The 13,211-nt window shown below is 37.2% G+C and overlaps 1 protein-coding gene across 1 annotated transcript; it reads left to right on the top strand.

The window, feature by feature from the left end:
- Positions 1 to 798: 798 nt before the first annotated feature.
- On the top strand, positions 799 to 8,942 carry brms1lb (BRMS1 like transcriptional repressor b). Its single transcript, XM_042503923.2, has 10 exons — positions 799 to 1,094; positions 1,251 to 1,341; positions 2,708 to 2,835; positions 3,941 to 4,020; positions 4,215 to 4,311; positions 4,880 to 4,969; positions 5,088 to 5,152; positions 5,236 to 5,275; positions 5,455 to 5,584; positions 6,348 to 8,942. The coding sequence occupies exons 1-10, from the start codon at positions 959 to 961 to the stop codon at positions 6,463 to 6,465; spliced, it is 975 nt and encodes a 324-aa protein (XP_042359857.1). The 5' UTR covers positions 799 to 958; the 3' UTR covers positions 6,466 to 8,942.
- The last annotated feature ends 4,269 nt before the right edge of the window (positions 8,943 to 13,211 follow it).

A 13,211-nucleotide genomic window follows, 5' to 3' on the forward strand; every position in this document is an offset into this window, starting at 1 on the left:
TGTGTCTTTTATATCTTTTGTATGTATTGTCTTGCTCTTATCTGGACCATTGAGTCTGTAATAAAGTTTATTATTATTATTATTATTAATAATAATAATAATAATAATAATACATTTTATTTGTAAAGCATTTCATACAAGAAATGCAGCCCAACATGCTTTACAAAAAAGAAAAGAGATGCACCAAAGTGCTTCACATCAAAAAGACAAAATAAAACCAGCATGTAAAAATAAAATATAAATAAATTAGAATAGAATACATAGAAAGCATCTTCAAATGGACAAAATCCACTTGATAATACTAGTAGATGAAATAAGGATAAATAAATAATAATAATAATAATAATAATAATAATAATAATAATAATAATAATAATGATAATAATAATGACAATTTACTTAGCACATGGAATATTGTAAAAAAAAAAAAAAAGTTTCACCTAAAAACATAGTGGCATGACAAAAACTTGACCTTTAAAGGGTCAAAGTTCTGAAAATTAATATATATTTGATAATTATGATTAGGATGATATTGGTTAAAAATAGCTCAATGGAAGTAGAAAATAATATTTATGTATTTTTATGTTAAGAAGTGCTTTTGTGCTTAGAGCAGTATTTGTGTGTGCAGTATTAAAGTGGGCCCTGAGGGTTAAACGTAACTTAAGATGTTATTTTCTTCAAAAACACATAAACGTAGTTTTTTCCTGCCCAGTACTGTAGACTACATTTCCCTAGAGTCTTTGCGCGGCAGATAGTTACTCATACGGTCATCTGATTGGACGGCCTCAGCAAAGCCTCCTCTGATTGGCTAACGGTGGCCATGTTTGCATTCCCAGCTGTGTAGATGCGGGCTAGCTAACCGGTTAGCGGTCTGAGGTACATTTTGCCTCTTTATTCCCGGTAAAATCAACCGACAGCTCCTCTTCTCCCGTTAACACCGGCTCCTCTGCCCGCCGCCATGCCGGTTCACTCCCGGGAGAAGAAAGAAAGCAACCACGAAGAAATGGAGGTGGATTTTCCGGAGCAGGACGGCAGCAGCACGGACGAGGAGGACACGGTGAGCTCGTCGGTGTCTGAAGATGGAGACAGCTCGGGTAGGAGACACAGGCCTCAAATATCCAAACACGCAAATGCAACATTTATCATGTTTGTGTGTCAGCAGCGCGGAGAGCTGACGCGCTGACAGTCTGAGGATGATGGAGGTAAATGTGGAGCAGATGTCTCAGCTGTCTTCTGTCTCCTGTGGACAGAGATGGACGATGAAGACTGTGAGAGGAGGAGGATGGAGTGTCTGGATGAGATGACCACTCTGGAGAAACAGTTCACCGACCTCAAGGAGCAGTAAGTCCTCTTTTTTATTTTTTTTTATTTTATTCTATTTTTCATTGACAGCCAGGAGGTTTAATACAGCAGAGTTTTGGGCCATACTGAGGAAAAAATATTTCTGAGACTTTGAGAATAAAGTCGCAATTTTCTGAGAAAAAAAGTCGCAATTTAGGAGAATAAAACTGTAATATTGCAAAAATAAAGTCATAATTTTCCAAGAAAATAATCTTAATTTTATGAGAATAAAATTGTAATTTTATGAGAACAAAATCGTAATATTACAAGAATAAAGCTGTAATTTAACAAGAATAAAATTGTCATTTTATGACAATGAAGTCTTAATTTTACAAGAAAAATGTCATAATTTAACAAGAATAAAGTCGTAATATTACAAGAATAAAGCTTTAATTTTACAAGAAAAAAGTAATATTATGACGAAGTCTTAATTTCATGAGAAAAAAAAGTCATAATATTACTAGAATAAAGAATTTTGCAAGGAAAAAGTTGCAATTGTATGATAATAAAGTCTTCATTTTACGAGAAAAAAAAGTCAGAATTTTATGAGAATAAAGTCATAATATAACGAGAATAAAGCCGTAATACTACAAGAATAAAGCTGAAATTTTACAAAAAAAAGTTGTAATATTATGATAAAGTCTTAATTTTATGAGAAAAAAGTTATAATTTTAAGAGAATAAAGTCATAATATTACCAGATAAAGCTGTAATTTTACAAGAAAGAAGTTGTAATGTTATGATAATAAAGTCTTAATTTTACGAGTGAAAAAAGTCATAATTTTATCAGAATTAAGTCGTAATATTATGAAAATAAAGCTATAATATCAGAAAAGTAATCGTAATTTTATTAGTAAAAAGATCTAATGACTTATTTTTACGAGCAAGGGGAAATGTTATAATATTACTGAAATAAACATCATGCCAGCAAACTAAATTATAAAACAGGTGAGAGCACAGGCAGCCTGACTTTGACATTATTTGTTGAGTGTGAGTGGCACAGCAGCGGGGACAGCGGTTACCAGAACACCAGTGGTATTTAGTGCAAAATTTTAGGTGAGATTTGGCCATACTGTGATTTTGATATTTTGATTAGTTGTGCAGCTCTGCTGGCAGGACAATATTAACACAGTTGGGAGTTTTTGCAACTATCCTTAATTCTGCTTTTCCTCCTCACAGCCTACACTTTGAAAGACCTGTTGACTTTTATTCACATTATTATTATTATTGTTATTATTATTATTATTATTATTATTATTATTATTATTATTATTATCATTATTATTAATATTGTTGTTGCCATTATTTTGAATTTTTCTACAGTTTATGATTTTTGTGCCTTTTTTCCCTTATTTTTGACTCTCCAGGTTGTATAAGGAGCGTCTGAGTCAGGTGGACATCAAGCTGCAGGAGGTGATGGCCGGCTGTGCTCAGGAGTACCTGGAGCCTTTAGCCAACCTGCAGGAGAACATGCAGATCAGGACCAAAGTCGCCGGTGGGTCAGTGTGTCATATCACAGGCTTTACTGTTCAAAATGTGCCTGTACAAAGAAGTTTTAAGACAAAGATATTAAAACAGAGGTATGAGTAGCAAATGTAATGAGGTAAAAACTAGATTACTGCCTCTAAATTATGCTTCAGTAAAGAGAAAAAAATTTACTTAAAGTAAAAAGTAGAATCACAGTTTAGAAAAAGCAACATGGAAAATACTTTGCCTTTAATAAATACAATTTTTGCTCATGTCTGCTGTTTGGTAAACCTGGTAATGCACTGCTATTAATCCTGTAAAACTTTAGCAAATAAGCTTAATTTCTACCAAAGACAATGAGCAACTTAAGAAATAGCCCAAATTTAGCACAAAAAACTGTACAAAGAAAATTAATTATTGAAAATAAGCAAAAATAAAAGTACAAAAAAATAACAAGGAAATGACCTGGAAAATGCAAAAAAAAATTAAAAACATATTTTTTATCTAGTATAATTTTAAATAAAAAAAATAAGTTTTCTTGATAGATTTCCTCTTTTTTCAAGCAAAATTTCATGTAATCTATCACATTTTACTAATTTCTTGAGATTTATGGGACATTTCTTGCCAAGTTGGCTATTGCCTAATTTTTTTTCAAATTCTAATAAAGGAAAAAAGGTTATACTTCAATGACGGAATAAAATCCCAATGAGTGAAGACACACACCTGTTAACAATAGACAACTCTGTTATACCAATATCAAATTTACAATATCAAATACTGCGAGAAAGCCACACAGTCAGAGCCCTCACAATAAAACCATTATCACATTTTCTCTAAAATAAACGATAATTGTTTCCTCACAGAAATTAGGATGTGTTAAGTCAAATGTCGATGATAAACTGACTCCAGAAAAAGCAAAATATACTCTTTATATTTGCATTATTTTAGGAATCATGTTGAATTAATGTTGCATTTCAGCCTGATATTAAACAGAATCAAATGTTTTAAATAAAATGCAGTTAAATGCAATATGCTTCTGTGCAAATCAAAGGCTGCACATTGACTTTAATCAGAAACAAAAATCTTGCCTGCTGCTGCCTCAGATTGATTTCTTGTGTAAATGCCGGTGGCAGGGATCTACAGGGAGCTGTGTCTGGAGTCGGTGAAGAACAAGTACGAGTGTGAGATCCAGGCCGCCTGCCAGCACTGGGAGGTGAGGGGGCTCGTGTGTCGGCTCAGTTTGCATTTTCTACGTCATATTTCATTTTGTTCAAATCAACTACAATGTAGAATATCCGCTAAATAAACAGACTGTGAGCTGAGGGCCAGTCTGCGGCTCTCAGAGATGATTTTTAATGATTTTTTTCCCGCCTGCTGTGTGTCGCTCTGCACGTTTCTGTGTCTCAGAGCGAGAAGCTGCTGCTGTTTGACACCGTGCAGAGCGAACTGGAGGAGAAGATCAGGAGACTGGAGGAGGACAGACACAGTATTGACATTACCTCAGGTGCCGGCAGCTCACACTCACATCCTCACAGCCAGTAGTCCGCTGATATTGTTATGAAGTAGAAAAAAGCGTTGTTAAGCAATAGATTATGAATACGTAATATTTTTATTCAACACTAAGTTCAACAATTTACTCTTAGGCACCGTTTGGTGCATTTTACGTGACGACGTAAGTTTCTGCAAGATTGTGTATTTGAGTGTAATCAGTGAATTTCCAGCTCAGCTCCTACAATAAGTCTAAAATACGCTGTGGAAACTAAATAGTTAAATTCAGACTGTTAAGGTCAAAAAATGCTCCATTGAAACCCATTCAAACTGACATTTTTTGTAGGAGCTGAGCTGGAAATTCACTGATGAAACAAAAACACACAATGTTGCCAAAATGTATGATATATGCATGAACACAGCCAAAATGATCAAAAACGAAGAATGAAAAGCACATAAAGTGTCCCTAAGGGTTAACTGAGAAGATGCATGGTTTATCACTGATAATCTATAATGCAGATTGGATTTTGAAGGGAATGTCCTTCAGTGTGTCCTCTCTCTGATGTGTCCTCTCTGTTCTCCAGAGTTGTGGAATGACGGATTGCACTCCCGGAAAAACAAGAAAAAAGACCCATTCTGCCCCGTCAAGAAGAAGAAGCCTGTCGTTGTCTCTGATATCCTTTTGTCTTCGTCCTGTCCTCGTCTCATTCCTCTCATCATTCATCTGTAGCGTTAAAGACAGATGTTTCCCGCCTCTTCACGGCGTGTTTCCTCCTTAACCGCTCCGTTTACGGCCGTATATTGTTTACATGCTGCAGGATCTCGATATACTTGAAGACTGGACGGCGATCAGAAAGGTATTTCAGAAACACACATCAGTGGCTCGGTGAGTGTGTTGTGATTTGACCTCATGCTTGTGTCCTGTGTCCTCTGTCCTCAGGCGATGGCATCTCTGGGGCCCCACAGGGTGAAGGTGGACGGTAAGAGTTTCCTCCTCGTCCTCGGTTACAGTCGATACCTGGCAGAGCGCGGCCATCGACCCGCAGTCACACAGGAGGCGCTGATTCAATAACTGAGCTCAAAGCACTCAAGTTCAGAGTGGAAAAAGGAGACAAATGTTACCTGCTCATCTGTCTTTGTCCTTCTCCGTCCTCTCCAGTCCCCGCAGTCAAGCCTGACAGACATCACCATGTGGCGCGCTTCGAGGACGGACGACTTTTTTATGACAACCAGTGGTACTGCAGGGGGCAGGCCATCTGCATCAACAGGAAGGACGAGTACCCGACCAGGTGTGTGTGTGTGTGTGTGTGTGTGTGTGTGTGTGTGTGTGTGTGTGTGTGTGTGTGTGTGTGTGTGTGTTTATAGCTCTGAAATAATGACAGGGAGTCATGCTTTTTGCTGTAGCACGTGTTATGTCGCTAAATGTGTGTACTCATTTGCAAATGTTCGTGTCTGAGACTCACTGTGTGAGTCACATGACTCACACACAAATTTATCCGTCACATGTCGGATAAATTTGTAATGGAAATGATTCTGAGTGGATTTAAACAAAGAGACACTGTGACAATCAGGCCGAATGATTGTCCACAGACTGTATATAAAGATGGACAATGTGTCCCCACTTCCTCCCGCTGTAGTAAAACCAAGCCAAAATATAATGTTTTTGTAACATCTATTTTTTTTGTTAATTTTTAATTTTGTTAATTTAATAAAATCATTTTCTTAAACTCATCCTGATGGGAATCCCAGCAGTTGAATCTCAATTGCAGAATAAAAATTGCCAAGGAAATTTTTGTGATGATATGAAACATTCACTGTCTTTCATGTGTTTCACTCAAAAAAGGCTTTTTTCAGCATCTAAATTTGTCACTGGATAAAAGACATTTCATGTTTTATGTCAAACTAAATATTTAAGCAAAATGAAATTGTCCTTCAATTTTAGTTTTTAGAAAATCAGTCTTAAACTTCATTTTAAGTGCCAGTAATAAAAAAGTCTTAAAAAATCTTGAAATCTTGAAACTGCTAACACTCCTGCATGTTTGTGTCCTGCAGCGCCATCATCACCACCATCAACAACGACGAGGTTTGGTTCAAACGGCTGGATGGCACCAAGTCCAAGCTCTACATCTCGCAGCTGCAGAAAGGCAAATACACCATCAAGCACTCATAAAACCCACTTCAACACACACACACACACACACACACACACACACACACACAGACCATCATTTCTGCTGTGTTTCTTTTTGTCTCCTCCCCATGTGGTGGTATCTTTCTACATCCTTGCCATATGTACAGTCACACACACACACACACACACACACACACACACCTCGCTTCACTCTCTGTGTGTAAGTAACAAAAACAAATATCAACTGACCTTCTCGTCAAACGAGACGATCTTCTCTGTAAATATGTACGTATGTTGATATTATCGAAAAGGTCACAAAGTGTCATTTTCTCTGGAACGGAGATCAATGCAAAGTGCTGCTAAAAAAAGAAAAAAAAGGGGCGAGGAATCGGAGTGAACTTTGAACCGCGGAGCTCAGTCGCGTGCCTTTCTGAGATGATGCCTCGGCTGACGGGGGGGTGGACAAAAAAATCCTAAACTTTGAATCTCAATGCAGTGAAGCCTTACTCTGTACTGTGTTAGCACCACGAGGACTGAAGCGGGTCAGTGAAGGAGCGAGCGAGAAACTCTGATCCAGGTGAGGACGCCGTCAGCAGCGTGCTGGATTTTCCTCTCTGGACGGTTAGACTTGAATTTCATGCTCCGTAGAGCCGAATAACTCTGGATCCCCAGGGACCCCCAGAGTCAGGAAATGTTTCATTTAGTTTAAAAAAATTGCACAGGCGTCAATATGGAGCTGCAGTAATCAATTTTGAGTAAATGACGATATCGTGAACATAATGAGATGAAACTAAACCCCGGGGAGTGTTGAAACACGCTCGGGATCTACTGTACTGAAGGATCTCTTGATGTTTTAGTGTGATTTTCACAGCGTTATGTTTTGAGTTCAAACCGAGGACGGCCCCGTGCACTAACAAAAACACACGAACTGTATTTAGGCGTGCAGTAACGGGAGGTGCCCTGTGTATACAGAGATGACTGTGTGTTTCGTCTTTACTTCACTGTGATTTTTCCCTCCGTCTCTTATCATGTTGCGTCTCATAGTGCCTACTGTAGAACCAGGACTAAAGGGGAACTTTCTGTCTGGACCCTAATTTTCCATGTTTTTGTGTCTAAGTGACTCGTGGGAACAACAACAGTCAACATCTGTTCAATTTAAGGCTATATTTAGATATTTTCACTGCTTTACAGCAGCTTTTCACTCCTGACAGAGATTTTAAGCTGTTTTATCAAAGACACGAGACTCCACTGAGAAACATTTTTTCATTGAGGACATTTTTCCCTACTTTTTGGGTAATTTCTAATAATTGTCCCCTCCATCTATATGTAATTTTCTTTTCCCAATTCACTGATTTCTTGCAATTTGTGGAACATTTCCTGCTAAGTTGGTCAAAAGAAATGAAACCTCAGAGTTTCAAAGGGTTAAAAGTTGTCAAAAACGAAATAGAAATCACAAAAACCATTTTGGTTCTACTCTCTGCTGTTCCAACAATAATCAGTATGCTGCCACTTTAACACTAAAATCCCTGTTTATTTAAAGCTGGTGGATTTGGTGATGGCAATTTGGGGCCGTTTCTGGTTAAATAAAACGAATTTTACTCCTCTCAAAAAGGAGGATTTCTGTAGGGATCTTTTAAACAATGTTGTAAACAAATCTGAGCTCGTCAGAGGCAAAAACAAACACTTTTAATGGAATAAATCGGCAGTTCAACATGAGTGCTGCAGAGTGGTTACATTGCAGCCTGTTAAGCAGAATGCAGCCCTCTATCAAAAACTGTTTCCTCTGTAGTCACTTAGACACAACAAATAGGAAAATAAGCTCCAGGTAAAAAAATGGGGGAAATAATCCTTAATGTTGCATTTTGGGGTTGTGGCCTCACAACAGCCTAAGATTTCTAACTCATAGTGCAGTTTTTCCTTTTCTTAGTCTTTATTCAGCCCATTTCTTGTGTGCTGTGAATAAAACAGCGGAAAGGATTGTTGATTTCGTCCTGCAAGTTGCACCTGAAACATCTCTACAGTATCTCCTCCGTCCTCATTTCTTGTCTTTTCCTGCCTCTTAGCTGTCACTTTTCTTTCCTTATTCTCGCTGTTTTCCTCCTTGCTGTCATTAAAAAAATGTTTCTAAACCATGATTCATTAACAGAACCACGAGAAAGCAAAAATAAGGTTTTAATGTTGTGTGTACAGTCCGTCCGATCGAACCTTCTGCGGAGGTGTCCGCTCTGCTCGATTCAATGAAGGGAATCATGCTTTTTGTTGTATTTGCGGTGCTTTATATTGTCAGCATTGCATACAAAATTCAAAGTATCACCTGCCAACAGTATTGTAAAGAGAGGTGCTTGAAACACGATATCATGAACAAAGTGAACTTTTCATAGTTTGTTCCTGCTTTGTTTTTATATTTTTAATGCATTTTGTTCTTTTTTCCACATTCGAGGTGAAAAGAAAAAAAACATGTGACATTGTGCCAATGCATGTACAGCTGATTAAAGATTTTCTTTGTATCATTTGAAGAGAGTCCGACCTTAGACATTGTGCTGTAAGTTCACAGTGACCTTGACCTTTGATCAACAAAATGTAATCATTTCATCCCTGAGTCCAAGTGAATGTTTGTACCAAATTAAAAAAAAGAAAAAAATCCCTCAAGGTGATTTTGAGGTATCGCCTTCATAAGAATAAGATGAGTGCAAGGTCACAGTGACCTTTGACCCTTGATTGCTTAAATCTAATCACTTCATCCTTAAGTCCAAGTCAATATTTGTGCCAAATTTAAAGAAATACCCTCAATATGTTCTTAAGATATCACATTCACAAGAATGAGAGGTCATAGTGCTCTCGAACTTTTACTTATGACCCCCTAAATCTTATCAGTTTATCCTTGATTCCCAGTGGACGTTTGTGCCAAATTTCAGAAATTCTTTAATTTGTTCGTAAGATATTGCATTCACAAGAATGACACATACAAGGTCACAGTGATATTGACTTTTGATCAGTGATGGCCAGAATCTTTTCAGTTCATTCTTGAGTCCAAATGAACATTTGTGCCAAATTTCAAGAAAATTCCCTCAAGATGTTTGTAAGATATTGGGTTCACAAGAATGAAACAGACGAGCTTACAGGGACGTTGACTTTTGATATTTGACCACCAAAATCTAATATGTTCATCTTAAAGTCTAAGAAAACGATTGTGCCAAATTTAAAGACATTCTGTCAGGTTGTTTGTAAGATATCACATTCACAAGAATGAGATGGATGAGGTCACAGTGTTCTTGACCTTTGATCAATGATGATCACAATCTCAGTAGTTCATTTTTGAGTCCGAGTGGATGTTTGTGCCAAATTTGAAGAAATTCACTCAAGGTTTTTTGAGGTATTGCATTCATGAGAATGAGATTAGAACAGAGCAGAGAGTCTCAAAGTTGAATATGTTTCTTTAAAAGACTCTTTGCATTTCTAAAAATAAAAAAAGTGCATTTCAGTGATTACAGTATAAACATGCAGCGCTCAGCTTGAGTTAATTTCCCTTTTCTCGGACCAAAGAGCTTTGGATAAAAAATATCAGAGCTTTGCATACAACTTAAATATCCTGCTGGATTTGGCCTAGCATGCAAAAAAAGCCCCGATAGGATCTTATATAATACTCCAGTGTACAAAAGGAGAAAGTCCCTGACAGTGCTCAACCCAAAGTCACCCCGGAGGTTTGCTGAACCCTGGCTACACTCCTCCAACCCAAAAAAAAGAAGTGGCTTATTTGGGAGAAACATGCTGAGCTGGTCCTATTTGATAATGGCTCTTTGGTCTGCTGTGCTGTTCAACCTCTCCGTCACTTCTTTCTGCCAGAGGGACATTCACTAGATTAACTCCACATTCTGATATTGATTCAGGATCTGCGCTGATGTGCCATTTTCTTTCCACCTCACTGTCCTCATGCAGAACCGCTTCACCCTCTGATTGATCTATTGGGATTATCGATCAGGTACGGCAATGCAGCCAAATGAATCAATTAAAAAGCTAATTGGTTGGTCTACCTCTTTCAGATAGAGCTTTAGAGCCATAACTGGTGTTTTAATGGTTATTCTCTGTCATAATTCAGTGGTTACCAACGTCTTTGATTCTTAGATTAAGTCTGTTGCCCTTTCAATATATATATTTCAAATGTATAAATCAGAACCAGAAATACTTTAATACTTGTGGAGAAATTGTGATCTGTTAAAGTCACTTTGCTGTAAAGCACAGAGAATTACAGAGAGCAGAAATAAGCAGCATGAGAATAAGAAAGAAAAAAATAAGATCAAAATATTTTCATCATGCTTCAGTTTTACACTAGTATATAAAATATTAAAAAATGTAAAACGTATAAATGCAAAGTATCCAAGGTGTGAAAATATAATAAAAATATGCCTTATGCTACAATACAATATACAAACTCGTAGGATTTAGAAATGTATTTATTTTTAAAGTGCATGATGCTACAGTGAACTGCAGAATATATACATAGGTAGAAATAAGAATAAGAAACAGATACAATTTGTCATAAATGCCATTTTTTCATACTATTGAACTGTCAATATTTAGGGTGCTTTGGTCAGAAATCCAGTTACTACTACTTTGACTGAAGTTAAATGTTTTAATCATTTATTATTTACTTTTAGTTAATTATTGAAATGTGGTATTTTTAAAAATGTTTCTGATATTTTTTCATATTTACATTTTTATTATTATTTATTTTATATATTATATATTTTTTGCTCTCGTTCTCTTGCTCATTCCTAATTTAAACACAAATTTTTAGGTTGTTTACTTGTCAACTTTTTTTTTGCAATTCTTTTCTTTTCAGGGCAACTAAAAAAGTACTAAAGATCAAAGTACCCCCGTGGGTACAAGTACACTAAGAAGTTTATTGAAGATAATTTATCTTGTATTTTTTTATTGTTTATTATATTGATTCTCATTAGCTGAAGCCTAAGCGCCAAGCTAGACTTCCTGGGGTCCAAAACAACATAACAGTACATTACAACAAAACAATGGTAATAATAGTAATCAATAAAATAAGTAAACAAATAAATAATAATAATAATATTAATGATAATACAGAAATACAACTACTTTAACAAGCAATTAAACAATAATAATAATGAATTCACCATTAATCAACAAATTCAAAAATAAAGAAGTAAATAAAAATTTAAAAAAAAAAACAGTCAAGTCTTATCCTTACCTATCTTACTCAAATCAACATGAAATAACTATTTAAGAAAAAAGACCAAATACAAACCAAATACCAATAAACAACCAACACACCACAGCTGCTCAAAGACAAAAGTCTGAACTAGAAAAAACAATAAAAACAATAACAATAAAAAAACAATAACCACCTGCAATCATGAGCCTAAAATCATACACCACAAAAACCTCAAATGCAATCATGAACATGTAAATAAGATCTTCATGTCTTTTTGAAACCTACTTTTGCTTTGATTGAGTTTATATTATGTAGGAGACGTTTTTTTTTAAAACCACTAAGCTGTCCCTCGTTCACTTCCCGCCGTTGTAAGCCAGTTTCCCGTCCAGAAGGTGTCAGTAGTGCTCCACAGTGAGGAGGAGGAGGCAGCCTCTGCACCGGGCGGGAGGAGGGAGGTGGTCTATGAATCTGGGGCACCCTGCTGCTGAAGCCCTCCAGCTGATGAGAGAGCGAGAGAGAGAGGAGGGATGAAGGCACAGTTTGATCACAGCTCGCTGGCCACGTCTGCTACCGCAACAGAGAGAGCGAGAAAGAGGAAAATCCCCATCACCGCGTCAAAGGCAGCAGCCGAGCAACAGGGCTGTCTGTCCCTCTACATGCCATGCAGCATCTCTCCAGAGCTTTCCCCCAAATCTGCCTCAAAACACTCCTGACAACACATGCCCCCCCATCTCCTGCCAGCATGCAGAACCACAAAGGAAAGGGTTTCCTTGTTTGGTTTCCGTCTAATGACGGCGGTTGAAGCTGGATACTCGTCCCAGGGTTCTGGCCATCTTCAGCTCCATCTATTCTTAATGAGTAACCAGAACTGGAGGGTCATTGGGACGTGTTTACTGCAACACTGGGGCTAATTAGACCGTGAAAGTGTCACACTGTGCTAAATTACTTATATCCCGGCCCCCTCTGTGTGATGTATGCGCCCGAGCGGCTCTGTGAGTTTTTCGACACAGTGAGGCAGTGCATGTGGGTCTCTGCGTGTGCGTGCGTACATGTGCCATGTGCCGGGGCCTGTGCGTGGGCGTGTAGTGTACCTTTGATGCTGACTGTGTGAGATAATGTTAAATTCATGCATCCATAAGTTAACATCAGAGGGATGAGGCAAGCTGCTCGTCATCAGCATGAGCTTCATTAGCAAGTGCTTTATTTATTAATTTATTTTACTTACAAGGAATTTGCCCTAAACATCTCGAGAGGAGGTCAAAATAAAGGCAAAGTACTGCAAGAACAGATATACAACCATTAAAAAATATACTAAAAAAATACTTTAGCATAACAAACTTCTTCAATATAGCTACTAAACCTTTGGAAGCTGCATCAGTTTTACTGAGCTGCTTTACTCAGACGCTTTTTAAGAACCGTTTGACTGTTTGAATCATGAGCATTTTGGTTTGATTTTTTTCTAAAACTTCAGAAAAAAGGCAACAATCAACTTGGTAAGAAATGTACAAGTGATGGTGAGAAATGAGTAAAAGGTGACAAGAAAATCACCTAAAAATTAGTTTGAAAACAAACATCTATGAAATTAAACAAAAAAAGTAGG

The sequence above is a fragment of the Plectropomus leopardus genome, chromosome 16, assembly GCF_026936395.1.
Source record: "Plectropomus leopardus strain MGB_pleo_1.0 chromosome 16, ASM2693639v1, whole genome shotgun sequence".
Taxonomy (NCBI): Eukaryota; Metazoa; Chordata; class Actinopteri; order Perciformes; family Serranidae; genus Plectropomus; species Plectropomus leopardus.

Excerpts from the sequence above, each read along its gene's own strand:
- brms1lb (XM_042503923.2), top strand. The coding sequence starts at position 959 with ATGCCGGTTCACTCCCGGGAGAAGAAAGAAAGCAACCACGAAGAAATG. Across the intron at positions 1,342-2,707 it reads TTCACCGACCTCAAGGAGCA|GTTGTATAAGGAGCGTCTGA; the intron begins GTAAGTCCTCTT and ends TTGACTCTCCAG. Across the intron at positions 4,970-5,087 it reads GAAGCCTGTCGTTGTCTCTG|GGCCGTATATTGTTTACATG; the intron begins ATATCCTTTTGT and ends CGCTCCGTTTAC.